The sequence below is a fragment of the Nematolebias whitei genome, chromosome 1 (assembly GCF_014905685.2).
Source record: "Nematolebias whitei isolate Nwh7 chromosome 1, NemWhi1, whole genome shotgun sequence".
In the NCBI taxonomy this organism is placed as follows: domain Eukaryota; kingdom Metazoa; phylum Chordata; class Actinopteri; order Cyprinodontiformes; family Rivulidae; genus Nematolebias; species Nematolebias whitei.
Genome location: NC_056498.1, coordinates 18,228,086 through 18,249,638, shown reverse-complemented (window position 1 = coordinate 18,249,638; position 21,553 = coordinate 18,228,086). Strand labels below are relative to the sequence as shown.

At 36.7% G+C, this 21,553-nt stretch overlaps 1 protein-coding gene across 1 annotated transcript in view; it reads left to right on the top strand.

Moving 5' to 3' along the window:
* Window positions 1-7,797, top strand: part of LOC119420525 (serine protease 27) — a 29,765-nt gene extending 21,968 nt beyond the window's left edge. The window contains exons 2-6 of the mRNA XM_037687939.1: window positions 228-248; window positions 1,730-1,892; window positions 5,945-6,204; window positions 6,275-6,435; window positions 6,948-7,797. Of these exons, the coding sequence (XP_037543867.1) occupies window positions 228-248; window positions 1,730-1,892; window positions 5,945-6,204; window positions 6,275-6,435; window positions 6,948-7,343 (1,001 nt within the window). The 3' untranslated portion in view covers window positions 7,344-7,797. The remainder of the gene's footprint in view (window positions 1-227; window positions 249-1,729; window positions 1,893-5,944; window positions 6,205-6,274; window positions 6,436-6,947) is intronic.
* The last annotated feature ends 13,756 nt before the right edge of the window (window positions 7,798-21,553 follow it).

The window sequence follows — 21,553 nt, the reverse complement described above, 5'->3', positions numbered from 1 at the left end:
GATGGATGGATGGATGGATGGATGGATGGATGGATGGATGTTTTATTCTGCCCTCAGGAACCTGTGTTATCTTAAGAAAAAGGACAGTGTTTGTGTGCTTTAAAATATTTTTTGTTTGGTAAAAAACAAGTAATACCCAATGATCTGAACAACAGACCATATCAGGTTGTTTCATTCTAACACTCTGCTCTTTTGTTTGACATCCTTGTTTGTGTTTCACGTTTCAGGATACCATTCACAGCAGCCTGGTAAGCAACCGCACCCACGGTTAGAAGCAACCTGAGATTTTAATCAGCAGCACACATATAGTCATGCTTATTTAATTTATACTGACACTTGAACTAAAGGAGAAAGGGAAAACTCAAAATAATTCATTCCGATTACTTCAAGTAAGTGATCCAGTGTAAAACAATCACCAAATCTTTCACGCTAGTTTGCTTGCTGTGGCGACTCCTGAAGAAGGCAGCAGCTGAAAGATCAGAGAGCAAAAGATCAGCTATGACATCAATCATAGAGTATGAGAAAAGAGGCAAAAGTCTTCTAGGCTAATGGCTATTCAAACAAGCACACATTTTTATCCTTTTTCAGGCTCATACAGTAGAATATTTTAAAAATTACTTGCCAGCCTATAAATACATTAGCCAATATTCAACCACAACACTTTGCTTGACAGTTTGTTTAGTGTGACTGTGTCTCAACTAAAAGTTTGTGTTACTACTCAAATGTATGCTCTGAGCACAGACCGTGTATACCGATGGTGCCGAGGCTATTGAATGCATCCGTCCACTGTTAGTTGAGGGAACTTTTGGACTGGTTAGATGTGCTGATCAGGTGGACTGATATCTTTTCAGTCCCGCACCAACAACTTTTTCACTGACACAGCCAGTCAGTGTGCAGTACTCATACATTTGTGAAGACATTGTTTGGTTAAGAAAACTGTTAGTATTTTATCTAAACTGACCCTGTTATTTTAATCTACTCAGAGATGGATTATGATGAAATTATGACCCGGTTCTGACTGGTTTAAACGGAGCCAGTAACTCTAAAAACAGTCTCCCAGGGATTCAATATCCATAAAGGAATAGAGTTTTAATTTATTTGTTATTTTCTTTATTGGCTCGCTGCATTACGTAGAAAGACTTTTTCCTGCACCGTATCGTTGTTTTCCTGACATGTCAGACCACATAAGATCCTTGAGATCACATTTAGTCCATTCCCCCTTTTCCACTTTATAGACTGTGCTCCCCTCTGCGAAGGAGGAGTCTAGGCCCCATATATTTGTAATGCCATGTGACATCCGGCTCTTCCCGTCCAGGATCTTGCGTCATGTATCAGACAGGCCAGCGCTGTAAACTGTAACCTTTTCCTGCCTTGATTTAATACAATTGGTAAAACTTAATTCCCTTTTCCTTGATTTATTGATAGTGTGAGTTGCTACTTCTGAGGGCGGTCTGAGCTGAGGGGTAACGTGAGCTGGAGGCGGACCTGGGGTCCGAGATGAGGCCTGAGGCCCACAGCTGGCGACAGCTAGCTACAGTAGCTTAGGGCCCGCATCAGCTCTCGCTGCAACAAAACAGAGACAAACTAAACAAATGGGAGTCTTTACAAAGTGTAGAGGTTTAATATTAGCTAATGTAGTGTTCTTTCACATTGAGTTGTTCTGTAACAAATTTTACATTTACAAACCCACTGTATATTTATTGAAAAAAAAATTTGCCACATTTTTCAGTGTGCGGCAGACCTGTGATCAACAGTGGACTCACTGGAGGTCAAAATGCACACCCGGGAAGCTGGCCCTGGCATGTTTTTTTTAAAGATTCAAGCACAGTCTTTTGTCAAGGATCCCTGATCACCAACCAGTGGGTGTTGACAACTGCTTCCTGCATGATGTGGTGAGGAGTTACTGTTGTAATTGTTCTACTTATTTACATTTTGGGTCATAAAAATAAAGAAAACACAGCACAACATATACAGCTTTTTTTAAATGAACACAAAATTAAGATTTTTTAAAAACTTTTTGACAATGACTTTCATTTCTTGAAGCGCTTAAAGTAAGATTTGAAGGTCAACCTCTGCTCAAACATCACATAAACTCAAATATTGTTGAAATCACAACTGTACGGACTTTAGAACAAAAAAAATGTGTTAGTTTTTTTTTTACTATCTACCATTAAATCAATCAAACCCTTTCCTGTTTTCTGTTAGGATTCCTAAATTTAAAGATGTAACATTCATCCAACTCTTTTGAATTGTTTTTTTTTACAATGATAGAATGGAGCCGAGTCACAGACATTTGAGAAATATTCCTTGTTTTATTTTTCCCCCTTTGTGATTTCTTAATGTTTTCATGCTTTACAAAAAGACATTCCACCACTTTTTCACTGAGGCAAAGTAAAACAGGTAAAGGGGAGAAGCAAAGCACCTAAGGAGAGGGAAGGGGGTTGCGGGTTTAACAAGATACGTATTATGGTCCTTATGTTGTGAAATCACTACGTACAGCATACTTCATGGCATACAGCTAATGTAGTGACATCACTACTGTTCAAAATTGAAAGGCTCTTTGAACAAACGCATCTTCAAGATCCTGTTCTGGTGGCGACGTTGGTAGAGCTGCCACCTCTCAGCATGAAGGTCGACGGATTTCTTGAATTGCGCCGCTCGGGGTGGCTGCATGTTGGAGTAGCTCTGTTACATTCATTCTGAGATTTTGTTTTTGAAAACTTGAATTATTATTTTTTTCTGGCTGTAAATTGATTTTTTGGGATGAATATTTCCTCTGGTTTTGGACGCTGTGCAGCTGGAAGGATTTTTCCTGAAACCTTTTTACTTTTGGACATTTGTTATGATACGTAACCATGACAACAAGGTGGCTTTCTACAACTGGGAGTTGCTAATTAACAACTCTAAAGCTCAAATAATACCTCAACTACAGTCCCAAATCCCAATGAGATGAAAAGGAGGTGCCATGGATGCATTCCCATCTACCTGGAGGCGATGCTCAAGTGTCTGACCACTGAGATCTTGGAGGTGGCGGGAAACATGGCTCGTGACAGCGGGAGGACCGAGATCATCCCCCGGCACCTGCAGTTTTGTCCGTGGTGACAAAGAGCTCGGCAGGCTCCTGGGAGGAATGGCCATCACTCGGGGAGAAGTTCTGCCTGGCATTCAGGTTATCCTGCTGCCCAAAAGGACTGAGAGGTCTGCTGGGTCTGGGTGGATCGGCATCGGCAACCAGTTTCTTCGGATTCGCTGTGGGACAGACTGCTACAAGAAATCCTTCCTGCCCACAGCCATCAGCATCTATAACAACTCTAATGAAACCTGGATGAGCTACAACAACAATTAATTTCCCTTTGGGATTAATAAAGTATGTTTGAATTTGAATTGAATTTGAATTTTGATCGAATCCTGGCCAGTAGGCCAGTCTGGGTGGAGTTTGCACATTCTCTCCGTGCATGTGTGGGTTTTCTCCAGGTAACTCTAAATTGTCCCTAGGTGTGAGGGAGAAAGTGAATGGTTGTTTGTCTCATTTGTCTCTATGTGTCCCTGTGATGGACTGGAGACCTATCCAGGGTGCACCCCACCTCTCACACAATGACTGCTGGATATGAGCACACATGACCCCCTTGACCCAAAAAGGAAATAGCTGGTAAAAGATATTGGAAGATCCAGTTCCCCTCAAAGTGCCATATATCCATCTCTACGCAAAAAGATTTATATTTATTAAATACCCACAATGATAAAGATCATTTGTATACATTTATCAAAGTCTTAAGTTTACATACACTAGGATTACTATACCTTTCAATCATTTTAAAAAGCCTAGATTATAATGTAATGGCCTTGGAAGCTTCTTATAGGTTGTTTGACAACATTTGAGTTAATTGGAGGCACTTAAACATTCTACAGTACTTCTTTGTGAGACAACGTGGGGAAAAAAAGTCAAAAGAAAAAAGGCAAAACATAAAAAATGGATTTGTTGACCTCCACAATTCTGGTTCATCCTTGGCTACAATTTCCAGCTGCCTGAAAGTGCCATGTTTATCTGCTCAAAGAGTTACACAAAAGCAGAAGACTTTGTGAGATGTTGCTGAAACAGGTCAGAGAGTCATTATCCACAGAGAAAAAATTCCTGTACCAACACAAGCAGAAAGGTCACTCAGTGATGAAGAAGCCATTACTCAGAACACAGGGACAAATACCTACATTTTTGAAAACATGTCCTGTGGTCATATGAAGCTAAAATAGTTTGGTCATGATGACCATCATTGCATTTGAAGAACAAAGGGGGAAGCTTGCAAACCTGAGAAAACACCATCCCAACTGAGAAGTAAGGCGATGACAGTATCATGCTGTGGGGTGTTTTGCTTAATGGTGCACTACACAAAATAGATGGTACCATGATGAAAGAACATTATATGGAAATATTGAAGAAACATCTCAAAGTAAAGTGCTATGTGTTGTCATCATTGTATGTTTCCATACAATGGCAAAATTAGTTCTCTGCATTTGATCCATCGCACCTGGGATATACCCAGGTGGAGCAGTCAAGACATCAGCCATGAAGTCAAAGCTTGATTCAATGGGATATCCAAATGGAAAATGACTCAAAACATACGGCCAAATTAGTTATAAAGTGGCTTAAAGACAAAAAGTCAAAGTTTTGGAGAGGCCATCAAAAAGTCCTGATCTCAATCCCATAAAAAATTTAATGGCAGGAGGAATGGGACAAAATACTGTCAAACTATTATGAGAAGCTTGAAGAAGGATACCAAAAAAGTTTTTACCCAAGTCAGGCAGTTTAAAGACATCCATCCATCCATTAGCTTTACCCACTTCTTCTTTTTTGGGTTGCGGGGGTCACTGGTGTCCATGTTCAGCAGTCACTGTGCGAGAGGTGGGAGACATCCGGGACAGGTCTCTAGTCCATCACAGGGACACATAGAGACAAAGAACCATTCACTCTCTCACTCACACCTAGAGACAATTTAGATTTACCAATCAGTCTAACATGCATGTTTTTGGTATGTGGGAGAAAACTGGAGTACCTGTAGAAAACCCACGTATGCACAGAGAGAACATGCAAACTACACCCAGAAAGGTCCTAGGACCGGGATTTGTTCCAGCAACCTTCTCGCTGAGAAGCAACAGCTCTACCTACCAACTGAGCCACCAGTTTAAAGACAATACTTTCAAATACTAAGAAAATGTACATTTATGACAATGAAGAAAGTAATTCCATTAAAAATAACGTATATCATTTTCCAGGTATTTAACAAATGGAAATAATTTGGGGAAACCTAATGGACCTAAAACAGGAAAGGCTTTTATTGAATTAATGGAAGACATAGAGGGAAAATAATATTGTATGTCTTTTATACCATGTACAGTATGTAAACGTGGTTTCAGCTGTACATGCTTGATCACAAAAGCATCAAACTAAAACAAGAAAAGCATAACACTTAAATCAAACTGATTTATAAATAATTTCAGTTCTAATCATAGTTTATAAAAATCTGGAAAATTATAAACCATGTGTAAGGTGTTAACTGGAAAGTTATTAGACTTATAGGTACATAACACAAGTGTAGACCAGGGGTGTTCTTGGTGGTCACTATCCTGCATGTTTTGGATGTCTGTTCCAGCACAACTGATTTGAATCAATGGCTGACTAAAATACTTCTGCAGAACGTGAAGATCAACCATTCAACCACTGAATCAGGTGTAATGGAACAGGGAAACAAGTAAAACATACAGGATAGTGACCCTCGAGGACCAGGATTGGACACCCCTGGTTTAGATAGTCAGTCTGCAGCTTTGTATGGTTGACTTAAAAGTGAAAGCAAAGAGACTGAGACAGAAAAGTTTTATTCTCACTGCATTATTTAGTTGATACTAATAAGAGCATCTTTGAAAACACTGGACACAATTCTTTTTTTTCAAGGCATAATGCTAATGGCTCAGTGGTGCATCTGGGTGTCTACAACCAGTCAGGTTCCAACCCCAATGAAGTGACTCGGAAAGTAGCGCAGTACCTCTGTCATCAAAACTTCAGCACTTTCACCTATGAGAACGACATCTGCCTCGTGAAGCTGTCGGCTCCCGTCAACTTTACAGACTACATCCAGCCAGTCTGCCTAGCTGCAGAAAACAGCACTTTCTATGAAGGGACTACCAGCTGGGTCACTGGTTTTGGTTACAACCGTGAGTCAGAAATGATCTATTTTCACTGAATTCTTCACAAAGCTCTAACAATTTCAATCTCCCTTATTAGAAAATGGATTTCGGCCTGAGATTCTCCAGGAAGTTGCTGTACCAATAATTGGAAACGAGAAGTGCACCTGCCTCTACAAAACTTCCTCCAGTTATGGTGTTCTACCAACAGAGAATAAGCTCTGTGCCGGCCAGGAGAATAGGACAAAGGAGGCAATTTATGTAACAGCTAATTTTTTTTCCATTATTTTATAATGTGTTGTCTATTTTTTTTATTAACATATGAATGCATTAAACTTCACGTAACTTGCAAATCCAAATTTAGAGTTAAAATTTGGTTCACTTTATCATTATTTCTGAATGTTTATTGTATTCATTTGTATGTAATTTTTATCATTTCCCATGAAGTTACTCTTCATGCTCGAAGTTACTCTTACTCTATTTTCATCTCTTTCTATCCATAGTCCATTTTTAAGAGTGTTGTATTCTAAGGAGGTATTTTGCAGCCCCTTTGAAGTGTTCTCTGTCTTCTTTCTTTGGTTATTTGATTTTTTTGTTAATCTGAATAATTTTTTTACTTAAAAGTCTGTAACCTGATGCTAGCAATGAAAGAAATGTAAAACAGTATTACCGGTACTTGATGTTAGTTTGCACCATACTGTATCTCGGATGCAAAAAGTTAAACACAGCTCTACAAGAAATTTATTTGAACTATTCTTAATTTCTTTTCACAGAAAGACGAGGGGACTGCACTAGTGACCAAAAAAGGCTCAATCTGGGTCCAGAGTGGAATTCAGAGTCTTTATTACCAAGACTGGCAGCACATACCTAGTGTCTACACCCGTGTGTCCCGGTACCAGAAATGGATCAGCAACAAAGTCACTGGCATGGGACCAGGTTTTGTTACTTTTACCTCTCAGGGCATGGACCCAGACTTGCATTACACCTGTCCAACATCAGCGCCTACCACTGCTTATCACTTTTTCAATCACAATTTCTTTATCCTTACCACTACTCCTGACGACAGCATTTTTAACAATGGTGGAAACCTGACCCCACATCATTCATCTCTTTTTGTGTTCTTGATCTGTTTCTCCCTGTCTTTGTTGGCATTGGCACAGTACAACTAAAAACGTACTCACGCTGCACTCAAAGCCACAGTTTAGATGTTTTGAAGTGATGTTTTGTTGAGTTTTTGCCAATAATCAATTTGCTCCCTTCATAAGAAATCACTGAGTGTTGTTGGTTTGAATCAAAGCAGATTTCCAGAGCCATGTATAAAGAAATTCTTAATTGCTATAGTTTTAAAAACATTTTTTAAATACGCATTTAAACTGACATAACTTTTGCATTAAACTGTTAGGTCTGTAGTTATTTATGCTTATCACTGCCATCGTTTCCACAGGACCAGTGATGGTCCGTGTGAAACATGTGCTACAGAAGGTAAACTTGTTCATACTAACTAGACTGGTCAACTAGTCAGTCAAGAAGAGAAGAGAAAGAGAAAGTTGCATCAAAAGGCAAACCTCTCAATTTACTGTTCAGTCTACATTCCAACCCTCACCTATAGAATGGTCATGAGGTTTGAATCATGGCTGAACAAATGAGACTCTGGATACAAACCACTGAAACGGTCTTCACTCGTAGGGTGGCTGGGCTCAGGGTTGAGGAGCTCCATCATCTGGGGCAAGTTTGGATTAGGGTCAGTGCTCCTTCGCATCAAAAGGAGTTGAGGTAGTTCAGGCATCTGATCCGTATACCTCCTGGACACCTCCCTTTATGTTTTGAGCACATCCCACGGGTAAGAGAATCTGGGGCGGACCCAGAAATTACTAACCAAAACTATCCAGCTTAGTCCATGAACGCAACAGGTATACTAGCCAATCAGAGATAGAGGGGCAGGTTTACAATAACAGTAAATGAACTGTACTTATATAGAACCATGCTATCTTATCAAAACACTCAAAGCACTTTACAACACAATCTGTGTCCTCATTTACCCATTCATGCACTCTACTAGATCTATAGAAAGCTAATTGAACAAATCATTCTAAAGATCATCAGTGCTTTAGATCACATTCATACACCGGTGGGACACACATCGGTGGCAATGAGGGGTTCAGTGTCTTGCCCAGGGACACTTCAGCATGTGACTGATGGTGGATTCGAACCCCCAACTCTTGCATTGGAGGACAACTGCTCCAACCACTCAGCCACAGCATGGTGTAAAGGAGTAAGCCCAAAATAAGCAATTGTTAAAATTTTCAAGTCAAATGATAATGTTGATTATAATTAGTGGACTTGGCAACAGTGCTAATTATTTAATATAAAAGAAAGATGATTTTTTTTTTAAATAAAGTATTATATTGAACTGCTACTGAATTTGTATGACTTGCATTAAATGGTCTCTGCATACTTGTTTTGTTCTGCAGCATGTTTCATATGGACCATTGCACGACATAGATTTCATCTAAATAATTAGAGTTTTATGTAAATAACTGTCAAATGCAAACGTGATGGCAGAATAAAGTTTGATGATACGGTGTTCACATTATAAAAGCTTTGAGATTGGAGTTGTTTTAAGACAGAAATATGTTTTTGGGACTGGCTCAGTGTTAGTTTAAATCCTATGAGATCATTTTTCTCTGATTTTCAAACTAATAATACTCTGAACTTTCAAAAAAATATTAACTATTAATAACAACTCTACAAAACAGCACTCCAAATGTTTTTATTATTTCTTTAGGTTTTTATACTTTAATTTAATGATAACAAATCAGAATAATATAATTTGTTGTGATTTTCTCTTAACTTAAGTTTTTATTCACGTCACAAATTAGGACATATGAAGTGTTGATTTTTTTTTTCTGTTATAGATTAGACGTAAAAATAAAAGTAAGTTAAAAAAGCTGGAAAATTAAGAGTATTTTTTCTTTTTCTTTTCTTTTTATTTTTATGTGCAATAACTTAGGTTGCAAAACAATCCTGACGGAAAATGTTTTTGAATGTATTAGTTTTGTAACTCTGAAAAGTTAAATGATTGAATGATCGGTGATGAATGTTTCACTTGATTATTTTTTTTATTGTACTTTAAGAAAATCTTTTTGACTTCCTGGGGTGTTATCAAAAAAAATAAATAAATAAAAGCATTTACTCTAAACATGCAAGTTGTTTTTTTCCCTCTCTGCATGCTAAATGCATGGCCCAAGTATTTTGCATCATTTTTGGGGTGCATTCACACCAGCCCTGTTTAGTCCGCTTTAATCGAACTCTAGCTCATTCGCCTAGAAAGTCCGGTTCATTTAGGGAGGTGTGAACGCGCAATCGAACTCTGTCACGGAACAAAAAGGTGAACTCTGGCCCGGGCTAAAACCTAGGTCTCGGTCCGGTAGAAGCGAACTCCCGCGCTGTTCGAGTACAGTGTGAATGCAAACAGACCGAGCCCCGCACCGCAGGGTAAACAAACACGCATTTCTCTGACCTCATATGGAGCCGTCAGCTGTCTTGTGTGAAAAACAATATTCTCCATGGTCTTCTGTCTCATCTTCTGCTCATGCTAAGTCCATTTTTGAAAAATGACAAAATATAACTCCTAAAACTGCTAAAACTTGATGCCACTTCGTTTTTATTTTTATTTACAGAAGAAGAAGAAGAAGACGTGTCTTCAGAGGGTTTTGTGTTGTTTCTTTCAGTAGTTCTTGGTGAAGCGCCCCCACAGGTGAGCGGGGGAATAGGTTGGTTCAACAGGTTGACTCGACTGCACAGTGCAGTGTGAATGCAAACGCACCAGCTCAAATGTAAACAAAAGGTCATGAATATTGGTCCCGAACCAAACCGAGTCTACCGGACTATCTGGTGTGAAAACAACCTTATAGATATAAGCCTGTTATCTGCAAAAAAGTGTATGGCTTGGAAGAATGTCAACAGACCTAGCACCACCCGGTGGCTAAAGGAGATGTCGTCTAATTTGCCACTGGAATTAGGAAATCCAAACAACATTTATTTGAGAAGATTAGGGGTCCTTTTATTAATTTTATTAAGGATTTAGACATATGAGAGGGCTGGTTGGACTCTTGATTATCTGGAACCTGCAGTGCAACATACTGACTAGCATAGGTGTCGCAACCATTATATGTGAAGGGGACAAGTCCCCCACACATTTAAAAAAATGTTCATTTGGACCTCCCCACTTTTACTATAAAACATTGGTTCAGGCGGCGCAGTTTCTCTTTCTTCGTGAATGAATCCATTCCACTTGATCAATAGGAGAATACTCAAGCTACTAAAACTCCACTCCACATTTTCCTGGTTACCTCCAACTCTAAACACAGAGCAGACACTGTGCAGGCAGCAGCTGCTGAGTCTCCTGCCTCGGCAGCAAAGGTGCACAGGTGGAGGAGACGGAGACACCTCTGTGTTACTCGCTCGCCACTTTAGCGAGCTTAGTGCGGGCAGTTGTTGATCAGGGGGGTTGATCATAAACATATATAAATTGTTAGGAGGATGTTTGAGTGGAGCGCTACGTCTGTAGCATCTTAGCTTAGCAGTAACTGTGACGCTGTAAGACGCTGCAGGTGTAAGAGACGCTGTGTGTTCAGGTGCATTAAAGTTGAAATGTTTTTAAAACCCCACACCTTATTGTCCTCAAGCTTCATGAGAAACATCATTTAGATGAGTGTTGAACACAAGTAAAAAAGTCCAGTGGTGATGTTTTTTTATTTCTCTATAAAGACAAATAGTGGTGACCTGACGCTCTGTATTAAAGTGTATTAAAGTTAAAATGTCTTTAAAACCCACCGCTGAATTCAAACAAACTTGGTGAGAAACATGTTTTATATGTGTGGAATTAAAGGAAATCTGGGTGAAATGCTGCATTTTTTGTACATTAGTGTACACTTCTTTGCGCGCACACACACGTGCACACACACACCTACACAAATCATTGTGTCCCCCTCACATAACGGATGCTTCTGACGCCCTTGCTGAGTAGACATGTACAAGTGTATTCAATTTGTTTGATAATGTTCAATCCCGGTTGTTTATGAGAAGCTTTGTAATTTTTTTTTCTTTTGGGGGGAGGGGGTGTATTAAAGTTTTTATTTGCTTTTTTATACTTTTCTTCAATTTGAATTAGTTGAAGCCCCAAAATTGGGCTTTTAGATTTATGATTTTTATTATTATTATTATTATACTGTCAAAAAAAAAAAAGGAGCATAAGCTTGTGCAGATTGATACATGTCTGTATTTTCAAAGTGAAAAATTTCAATAAAAATATTTTGGTTAAAAAAATATATACTTTTTTTTTTTCCTTTTGGCTGCTCCCTTCTTCAGGGGTCACCACAGCAAACTATCTTGCACGAAGACTTGACAATTGTTTTTACGACACAACCACAGACCACCATGCTACCACAGTCCTCTGTCCTCTGTGTGGAGCAGAGAGAGGCCAGCTAAGCTGCCCCAGATGGTGAGGGTTAAGGGTCTTTCTCAAGGGCCCAGAGTGGAGCAAACAAGGGTGGAGGCAGGTGTGGGTGCTTCACCATTCCCACCCACAAATTGATGTTGTATGTCCAAGGAGTCAAACCGACAAACTTCCGATCACAGGCCCACCTTCTCTAACCTCTGTGCAACCACTCCCGTACTTATCCTGATTGAAAACAACACCAAGATTATTTACATGTGTACTATAGGCCACATTAATACCATCCAGAGGAAGGGAAAGGCTTCAAAGTTTATTCCAAAGATGCTCAGGTCCAAAAACAACAACCTCTATCTTCTGTAAGTTTAAAAGCAGAAAATTAAGGGTTATCTAGGTTTTGCTGTCTTTAAGACATGCTTGTAGTCTAAGTAGCTGATTGGATTCATTGGGTTTCATGGACAAATATACCTAAGTATCATCAGCATAACAATGAAAATCTATTCCATGCTGTTAAATAACTTTACCTAATGGAAGCATATATAAAGTAAACAGTATTGGTCCTAGCACTGAATCCTGAGGAACTCCATGACTAACTTTGGTGTATGACGAAGATTCATTATTTACATTTACAAACTGGAATCTATCAAATAAATATGATTTAAACCAATTTATGGTATGGTATGGTATGGTATAAAGTTTATTCATTTTAAAAAGTACAAAACAATTCCATAACAATATAAAAAGATACAAGAGATTTAAAATGAAAGGCAACAGAAAGAAGAAAAAATCGTATTATATCTGCCCCTTTTTTCAAACAATTATTTCAATCATAATAATTTTCAAGTAACAGAAAAAAAATGAATAACTCTTTCTAATTTTTCTAATTCTAATACAAAACACACACTAAGCTACTTAATATACATTTTTTTTTAATCCAGCTTTGATCTTTTTCTTAAATGTACACATTGACTTGGCATTTTTCACATCACTCTCTAGACCATTCCACAATCCAACTCCTTGGATTGAGGTAGACCTTCCCTTCAGACTAGTTCTGAATTTTGGTTTGACAAATATCTCTATCCCCTTTAGATTATAACAACTTTGCCTTTTTACAAAATTTCTTTGTATATTTAATGGTAATGTGTTATTTTGAGCCCTATACATAACTGATAAAATACTGTAATCTACCAAATCATGGAACTTCAATAACTTCAGTTGATAAAATAATGTGCTTGATGGGTGACTGTAATGCTTTCTGGTGATGATTCCTACAGCTCTTTTCTGTAAAATAAAAATAGGCTTTGTAAATGTTTTACACACTTTCCCCCAAACATCAATGCAATAGATTAAATGTGGAACAATGATTGTGTTATACAACATGTACAGAGCTTTATCATTTAATAATTCCCTGACTTTGTATAGTACAGCAATAGATTTAGATATTTTTGTTCTTACAGAATTTATGTGATTTTTCCATGTTAGCTGTTCATCAATGATTACACCCAAAAATGTCATCTCATTAACTCTACAAATCTCAACACCCTCAATTTTAAATGGATCATCAACAGTTCTCTTTTTGTTACTAAATATCATGTATTTAGTTTTATCTAAATTTAATGATAATTTATTAAGTTTAAACCAAGTTTGTATTTTATCAAATTCTGTCTTCATCAATTCCAACATCTGTTTTACATCTTTACCCAAACAAAAAAATGTGGTGTCATCTGCAAAAAGGACACATTTGAGGAGCCCTGATACATTCACTAAGTCATTCACATATAAAGTAAATAACTTTGGTCCAAGTACAGAGCCTTGAGGAACTCCACACGTGATATTGCAGAGGTCAGATCTTACACTATTTATTTGTACAAACTGTTTCCTATCTTTTAAATAGCTAGATACCCAGTGTAATGCTGGTCCTCTTATACCATATTTATTTAATTTTTCAAGGAGAATAGTGTGGTCAATAGAATCGAATGATTTTTTTAAATCAACAAAAATACTAACACAATACTGTTCTTGACCGACAGCAGTGGTTATTTGTTCTATTAATTCCATGAGAGCCATTGATGTAGAGTTTTTTGCTCTAAACCCATACTGACTGCTACTTAGAATGTTTTGTTTAGTAATAAATTTATCTAATCTGGTCACAAATAGTTTTTCTAGAATTTTTGAGAACTGTGGTAATAAGGATATTGGTCTATAATTATTGAACACACATTTATCACCATTTTTAAAGAGAGGAACTACCTTAGCTACTTTCATATTGTCTGGAAATATTCCTTTTGAAAATGATAAATTACAAATATATGTAAACGGCTCGATAACATAACTCATTATGTCCTTTACAAACATCATATCCATGTCCACCCAGTCTTTTGATCTCTTATCTGTAAGATTTTTTACTACATTCATTTTTTCTTCTTTGTCAATTCCATTAAGAAAAATACTGTTGTCACAACTTATAACTGAATGGTTCACATTATTGTCTACTTTTGGTATTTTAGCTGCAAGGCTTGATCCAACGGTCACAAAATGATGATTGAATCCATTTACAATTTCATTTTCATCATGGATTTCATCGTCATCCTTCAAAAAATATTGTGAAATACCTGTTTTTGCTTTATGACTTTTCAGAACACTATTTATTACTCGCCATGTGGCTTTCATATCACCATTACTTTTGTTTAATAAATCACTATAATATTCCTTCTTGTGTTTCCTTATAATCGCTACTAATTTATTTTTATACTTCTTATATTTCTCTTCGGCCTCTTGTGTTCTCAATTTCAAGAAACATGTATACAAATAATTATTTTTTTACAAGCATTTTTCAACCCGTTTGTCATCCATGGTTGATCAACAACATTTCTCTTTGTTTAATTATTTTGCACACAATTCTTTCCATACAGAGCTCCTAAAATATTCATAAACTCATCATATGATCTGTTCACATCATCAACATACACGTCTTTCTAGTTTTGTTTACGTAAATCATCATTTAATTTGTCCAATGCTTTTTTTTTATGTGTTTATTGTTTTTTCTTAATTGTAGTTTCTTTTGTAATGCTTTGTAATGTAATTTAGAGCCATTCCTATAAATCCAAATATCTTATTCAAGCCTCTGTAGTAAAATATTGTGATCAACCATATCAAATGCAGCACTGAGGTCTAACAGGACCAGTATAGACACAAGTCCATTGCCTGAGGCCATGAGAATATCATTAGTGACTTTTACTAGTGCTGTTTCTGTGCTATGATGAGCTCTAAACCCTGTCTGAAACTTCTCAAACCAATTATTTCTGTTCAGATGTTCACACAATTGATTTGTTACTACTTTCTCAAGAATTTTTGAGAGGAATGTTATATTAGACATAGGTCCACCTTATTCCTAGCCCCATGCTCCCTTACATGAATTAAAGGCACAACTTCCATCGTAGACCAGAACCGGCATGTGTCTATGTGTGAACAGTACAAGCTAATGTAGTTTCTCCAAGCATTGTGGATTTAAATCAAACGTGGGAACACCAGCTGTCAGAGCTCAAACAGGACAATATAATCATACCGCTGTCTGCTGAGGACGAGGGACGGGAGGACGACCTGAAGAAGTGGCCGCAGATTGCATCAATGCTATTAGCATATTTAGCTAATTTATTAACTTGGTTGCTTCTGACACTTCTATCTGTTTTTATCTATGTTGATTCATGTATTCCTACAACTACATAAGTAGTGATGACTTCATGAGATTATTTATAAATAAAATTGTTTCAATTAGGGAAAAATTCAAACCAACTTTCCTAGTATCACCTCTGGTTCTATGTCAGATGAGACAACTTTAAAAATGTCAATAACCTGATTTACCAGAACCTGATTTATGTTTGGACTGTTTTTGTCCTGCTGAGCTCTCTGAATTTTCAAAAATAATAGCTTCATCCAAATCATCCACATGTCTGCTAGATCCCATCCCAACCAGGCTATTTAAAGACATAGTTCCCTTAATTAATAACCCCATCTTGGATCTGCTTAATTTGGCTCCAAAAAATGGTTACGTACCACAGAGTGTTAAGATTTCTGTAATTAAACCTTGACTTAGAAGCATAACCTAGACTCAGGAATCCTATCCAATTATAGACCTATATTTAATCTAAATTTCATCTAAAAAATTTAGAGAAACTAGTTACTGCTCAGTTGCGTGATCATCGACAAAGAAATAATCTGTTTGAAGAGTTTCAGTCAGGGTTTAGAGCTCACCATAGCACTGAATCTGCACTGTTGAAAGTTACTAATGATATTCTCATGGCCTCTGACAATGGACAGGTGTCTACACTGGGCCCATTAGACCTCAGTGCTGCATTTGATACGGTTGATCATAATATTCTATTACAGAGACTTGAATATGATATTGGAATCACAGGAATGGCTCTAAATTGGTTTGAATCATATCTATCTGATAAATTCCAATTCTTAAATGTAAATAATAAATCTTCATCATACACTAAAGTTAGTCATGGAGTTCCTCAAGGTTCAGTGCTTAGACCAATACTCTACCCTATGTGTGCTTCCATTAGGTAATGTTATTAAACAGCATGGGATAAATTTTCAATGATATGCTCATGATACACAGTTATATTTGTCCATGAAACCAAGTGAATGCAATCAGCTACTTAGACTATTAACCTGTCTTAAAGACATAAAAACCTGGATGACCCTAAATTTTCTGATGCTGAACACAGACAAGACTGAGGTTTTAGTTTTTGGACCTGAGCATCTTAGGAATACATTTTTCAGTTTTTCTCCCTCCTTAGATGACATTAATCTGTCCTCCAGCTCTAATGTTAAAAATCTTGGTGTTATTTTTGATCAGGACATGTCTTTTATCCCCCACATTAAAAACGTTACTAGAACAGCCTTCTTCCACCTGCGTAATATCACTAAAATTAGAAACATCTTATCTGAAAATGATGCAGAAAAACTGGTCCATGCATTTGTCACGTCTAGACTGGACTATTGCAATGGTTTATTATCTGGATGTCCAAATACTTCCTTAAAACGTCTTCAGTTGATCCAAAATGCTGCTGCCAGAGTCTTAACTGGAGTTAGTAGGAGAGACCATATCTCTCCAGTTTTAGCTTCTCTCCATTGGCTCCCTGTCAAATCCAGAATTGAATTCAAAATCTTACTTCTAACCTACAAAGCTCTCAACAACCTAGCTCCATCTTATATTCTAGACCGTATTGTTCAATATTTTCCTAACAGACCACTTCGCTCTCAGGCTGCAGGCTTACTAACAGTTCTTAATGTTTCCAAAAGCAGAATGGGAGAAAGATCTTTCAGTTCTCAGGCTCCTCTCTTGTAGAACCAACTTCCAGTTTCTGTCCATGAGGCTGACACTGTCCAGTTTTAAGACTGGGCTTAAGAATTTCCTTTTTGATAAATCCTATAGTTAGCGTTGGCTTGTTATTTTGCCATAGGCTTAGACTACTAGAGGAGAAATTGACCCCATTTCTTAAAATGAATTGTTAAAATTGAATAGTTTTCATTTGATACTATTTCTATCTTAATATGTGATTCTTGACCTGCCATTGTGTATCTGTTCCTCTCAAACCCAGCCAGTCGAAGCAGATGGCCGCTTGTCCTGAGTCTGGTTCTGCTAAAGGTTTCTTCCTCATGAGGGAGTTTGTTCTTTCCACTCTCACCTTCATGCTTGCGCAAGATGAAAGTTCTGAGATGGAGTTCAACTCAAAGCAGTCTGCTCCTCAGATAAATAATGTTAAAGTATTATTTTATATATGAATGTTTCGCTTCAGTGTCCTGAGATGACTTCTGTTGTGACTTGGCGCTATCTAAATAAACTGAATTGAATTGAATTGAATTGAAGTGAAGCGATGAAGTGTGTTTTTCTTTATTAATCTGAACAAAATTTTACAGATATTTGTTTTGAAGTATCATCTTTGAATAGTATCTTGGTAGAACATTTACAGTTTAATTACTATTAACATTCTTCCTAAAAAAAAAGCATTTTCTTTATACTACTTTTAAAATTATTGTAATTATTATTATAACAATGTAATTTCAAGAAACAAAGTTGGAATATGAAATTGCATTTTTGTTTAGATCTTTAAAAGGAGAATAAAAGTTAAATGGTCTATTTGTTTTACCATGGTACCATATTAAAATTGTAAACATTTTATGGCTTACACTATTCTGACCAAAACTCCACAAGGGTGTGAACAAAATTGTTTATCCTATTCACTTTGGATTCATATTTGTTTACCAGTTTTGTTGTATAAAAATGTGTTTGAACAAAAATCTGATTCTCTATTATAGCCATAACAAAACAGCCCATAGCATGGGGCAAATTTAAAAATAAATGGCATGGTTTAATTCTCAAACAGGACTATAATCTCTAAGTGAACATTGTTCTAATCCTTTTACACTAAACAGGTGAAGCGTGTAACTTTTCTTTTTGTGAACTTATCTGCACAATGATGAACAAGTCTGGTGGATTTCATTCCATCTGTAAAGAAGTTATATCGGGCCAGAGGAGGAAATAAGGAGAAAAGTTTACTGGAAATTCTAACACTGTGGGTGGAGCTGAAAACAAATTTAAGTATTTAAAGCTGAAGCATTGAGGAAGGAGATGCTGTTAAAATGGCTTTTCAACAGTTTGCCTGTGTGTTTACTGTGGCCGTCATTCTGCTCTGCAAAGGTAAGACAGAATATTAACTTTTCTTCAAGCTACCGAAATTAAAACTGTTTATCATCCAGCTTAAAACACTGGAATACTTCTTGATTTATTCGAAAGAAACATTATTGCTACAACTATATTTAAAAAAGCATTTATTTACTTAAAAAATAGCTTTAGTCTTGTCTTGAATTGAATCAAAGCAGTCATTTGTTATTCATCTCAGGATTGTTACTTAAAGTGAGCATCTTTTTCCTGTAAAAAGAAGAAAACATGAAAATGAATATTTCACCTAAACTGGAAATATAAAACAAATCAAACTGCTTGGATCAATGTAAATATGAACTTACATGAAAATTTTGACATATAAAATGTCAAATGTATCAAGTTGTAATGTGTTGCATCTCACAGACCACATATTATCAAAAGGTTACCATTTTTTTTTATTCTTACAAACATAAATTTAAAGTCTGAATTTTCTACATGTTAAAGCATTTCTAACAAAAGTTCCATGACTAAAACTATTTTTTAGACTCAGATCAAACCAGTATCTTTGAAGGTTTAGCACTTTGAGATTTTTGTTAATGAAAAGTGCATTACAAATTAAATTCATTATTATTATTATTATTATTATTGTTTAAGCAAGTTGTGAAATGAGCGAGTACCTAAAATGTAGATAATCTCCAGCAGGAGTCCATTATCCATCCATCCATCATCTTTACCTGCTTCTTCCTTTTCGGGTCACGGGGGTCACTGGTGCCCATATCCAGCAGTCACCGTGTGAGAGGCAGGAGACACCCTGCACAAGTCTCCAGTCCATCACAGGGACACATAGAGACAAACGAGACAAACAACCATTCACTCTCTCACTCACACCTAGGGACAATTTAGAGTTACCAATCAGCCTAACATGCATGTTTTTTATCTGTGGGAGGAAACTGGAGTACCCGGAGAAAACCCACACATGCACAGAGAGAACATGCAAACTCCACCCAGAAAGGCCCCCAGCTGCGATGTCTTCGGTGACCTTCTCACTGAGAAGCAACAGCTCTACCAACTGCACCACCGTGCTGCCCTCCAGCTAGAGTCAAAGCTGAAAGAACAGTTTTTCATATATTTTTTAAACAATCTAGGAAAATCCAAATATTTTTGGTGAGTGCTAGTCAAAGCTCAGTTTTATACATACATACATACATACATACATACATGCATATTGGTATAAACTGTCAAGACTAAATACTGTAGGTTCTCCTAATCAGTCATCGTGTTCTTAAACTAATCTAAAGAATATTTAATGTCAGTACAAACAATTTTGACATGGAAGACAGGTGGAGTTGTCTCATTATGTCCCTTAAAACTGGCTGCAAAAAACTGCTCTAAATTCAGGGTAGAGATAAGTTATCATACTATAATACTCTTCTGTTTTGAATAATAATTATAATACTTTCATTTAGATTTCAAGAACCTGTAATAAAGGTAATATGTGTGCTTTAAAATCAGTTTAATGGAATGTATCTTAAACCATTCTTAAAATTTTACCATGTGTAAAAATGTGTTAAAAATCCTTGCGATATTAAAGTTCTCTAAAACAGGAACACAATGTGGGTGTGCCATTACGTAGAACATATTTTAGCTTTAACTAGATGTTCCTTTTGTCTGTTTTTTTATGCAAACCATTGTCTAACCTGATGTTTGTTTGACATGTGTCTTTGTTTCAAATTCCAGGTTGTCATTCGCAGCAGCCTGGTAAGCAAGATTTTAACTTTCCAAGAAACGCGTGAATAAGAATGTACAGCATCGGTGTTGTTTGTTCTCGTGCTCCATGAAAAAATCTCACAATGCATCTCAAATGAACTTATCTGAGAACTGTTGATCAGCTCGTCTCTGTTTTACCTGATACTTCCTTTTTTAAGATGGCAGACTAATTTTATACTTTAGAACTTTGAATGAAAATATAAAGGTTCATCACTCACTGTTAGATCATAATAGAAAAGTCTAGTTTCATTCCACAAAACATTATTAAAAGACTCAGACAAACATCGGAAAAGTGATTTTCATAACACAGAAACTCTGTCCATTAGAATAATTGTCCTCTTGATAAAGTAAAGAAGAAAACAGGAACATTTGTATAGGATGTTCCACAAGATCACCAGATATCCTGATTGAGATACATCGTTCACAATCTACAAGTTAAAACAATGTCAATATAAATTTTAGTCCTTTCTGAAAATGTCAACTTGAGCTTTTCTTATTCTAACAAGTGGTACACTAATGTGGTTGAGTGGTTACAGTAATTGTCCTTCAATAGGAGAGTTGGAGGTTTGATTCCATCAGCAGTCACATGTTGGTGTCCCTGGGCAAAACACTGAACCTCTCATTACCTCTGATGTGTGTCCCATCTATGTATAAATGTGATCCAAGACCCATTTTTTATTTGTAGAGATCTAGTAGAGTGCTGTATAAATGGGTAAATGAGGACACGGATTGTGTTGTAAAGACCTTTGAGTATCTTGATAAGAGAAAGGAGCGATAGAAGCATAATCCATTTCTTGAGGCTCAATGAGACTAACCTGTATAAATGAAGGTTGAATGAAATTTACCATCTAATGTCCCCCATCGCAGAGGGATTTGAAAAGTGAATGTAGTTTGTAATTTTTAAGTTTTTGAATCTGCCCAGAGGACCTGACAACTTTGTTAAATGTTAAAAAATTAAGTCAGGTCCTCTGGACGTTCAAAAACCAAACAAAAACAAAATGTACAAAGTAGAAACGTTTCATTTTTCATCCGAAAGACTTCTTCAGTCTACCTGGATTATTGAGCATGCATCAGGATATTTGTTAAATGTAGTTTTAAGATAAGAGAGAACTTTATTGATCCTGCAGGAAATTGTTGTGCCAGAGTTTCAGTACAAAGGAACATACACAAGAAATATCCTGATGCATGCTCAATAATCCAGGTAGACTGAGTTATTATATCTGAATCTAATCGTCTCGTTTTTATTTGGAACTTAAAAAACAAAATGTACAAAGTAATGTCCAGAGGACCAGATTTAACTTTTTTAGATTTTTCTACCTGGATTATTGAGCATGCATCAGGATATTTCTTGTGTATGTTCCTTTGTACTGAAACTCTGGCACAACAATTTCCTGCAGGATCAATAAAGTTCTCTCTTATCTTAAAACTACATTTAACAAATATCCTGATGCATGCTCAATAATCCAGGTAGACTGAAGAAGTCT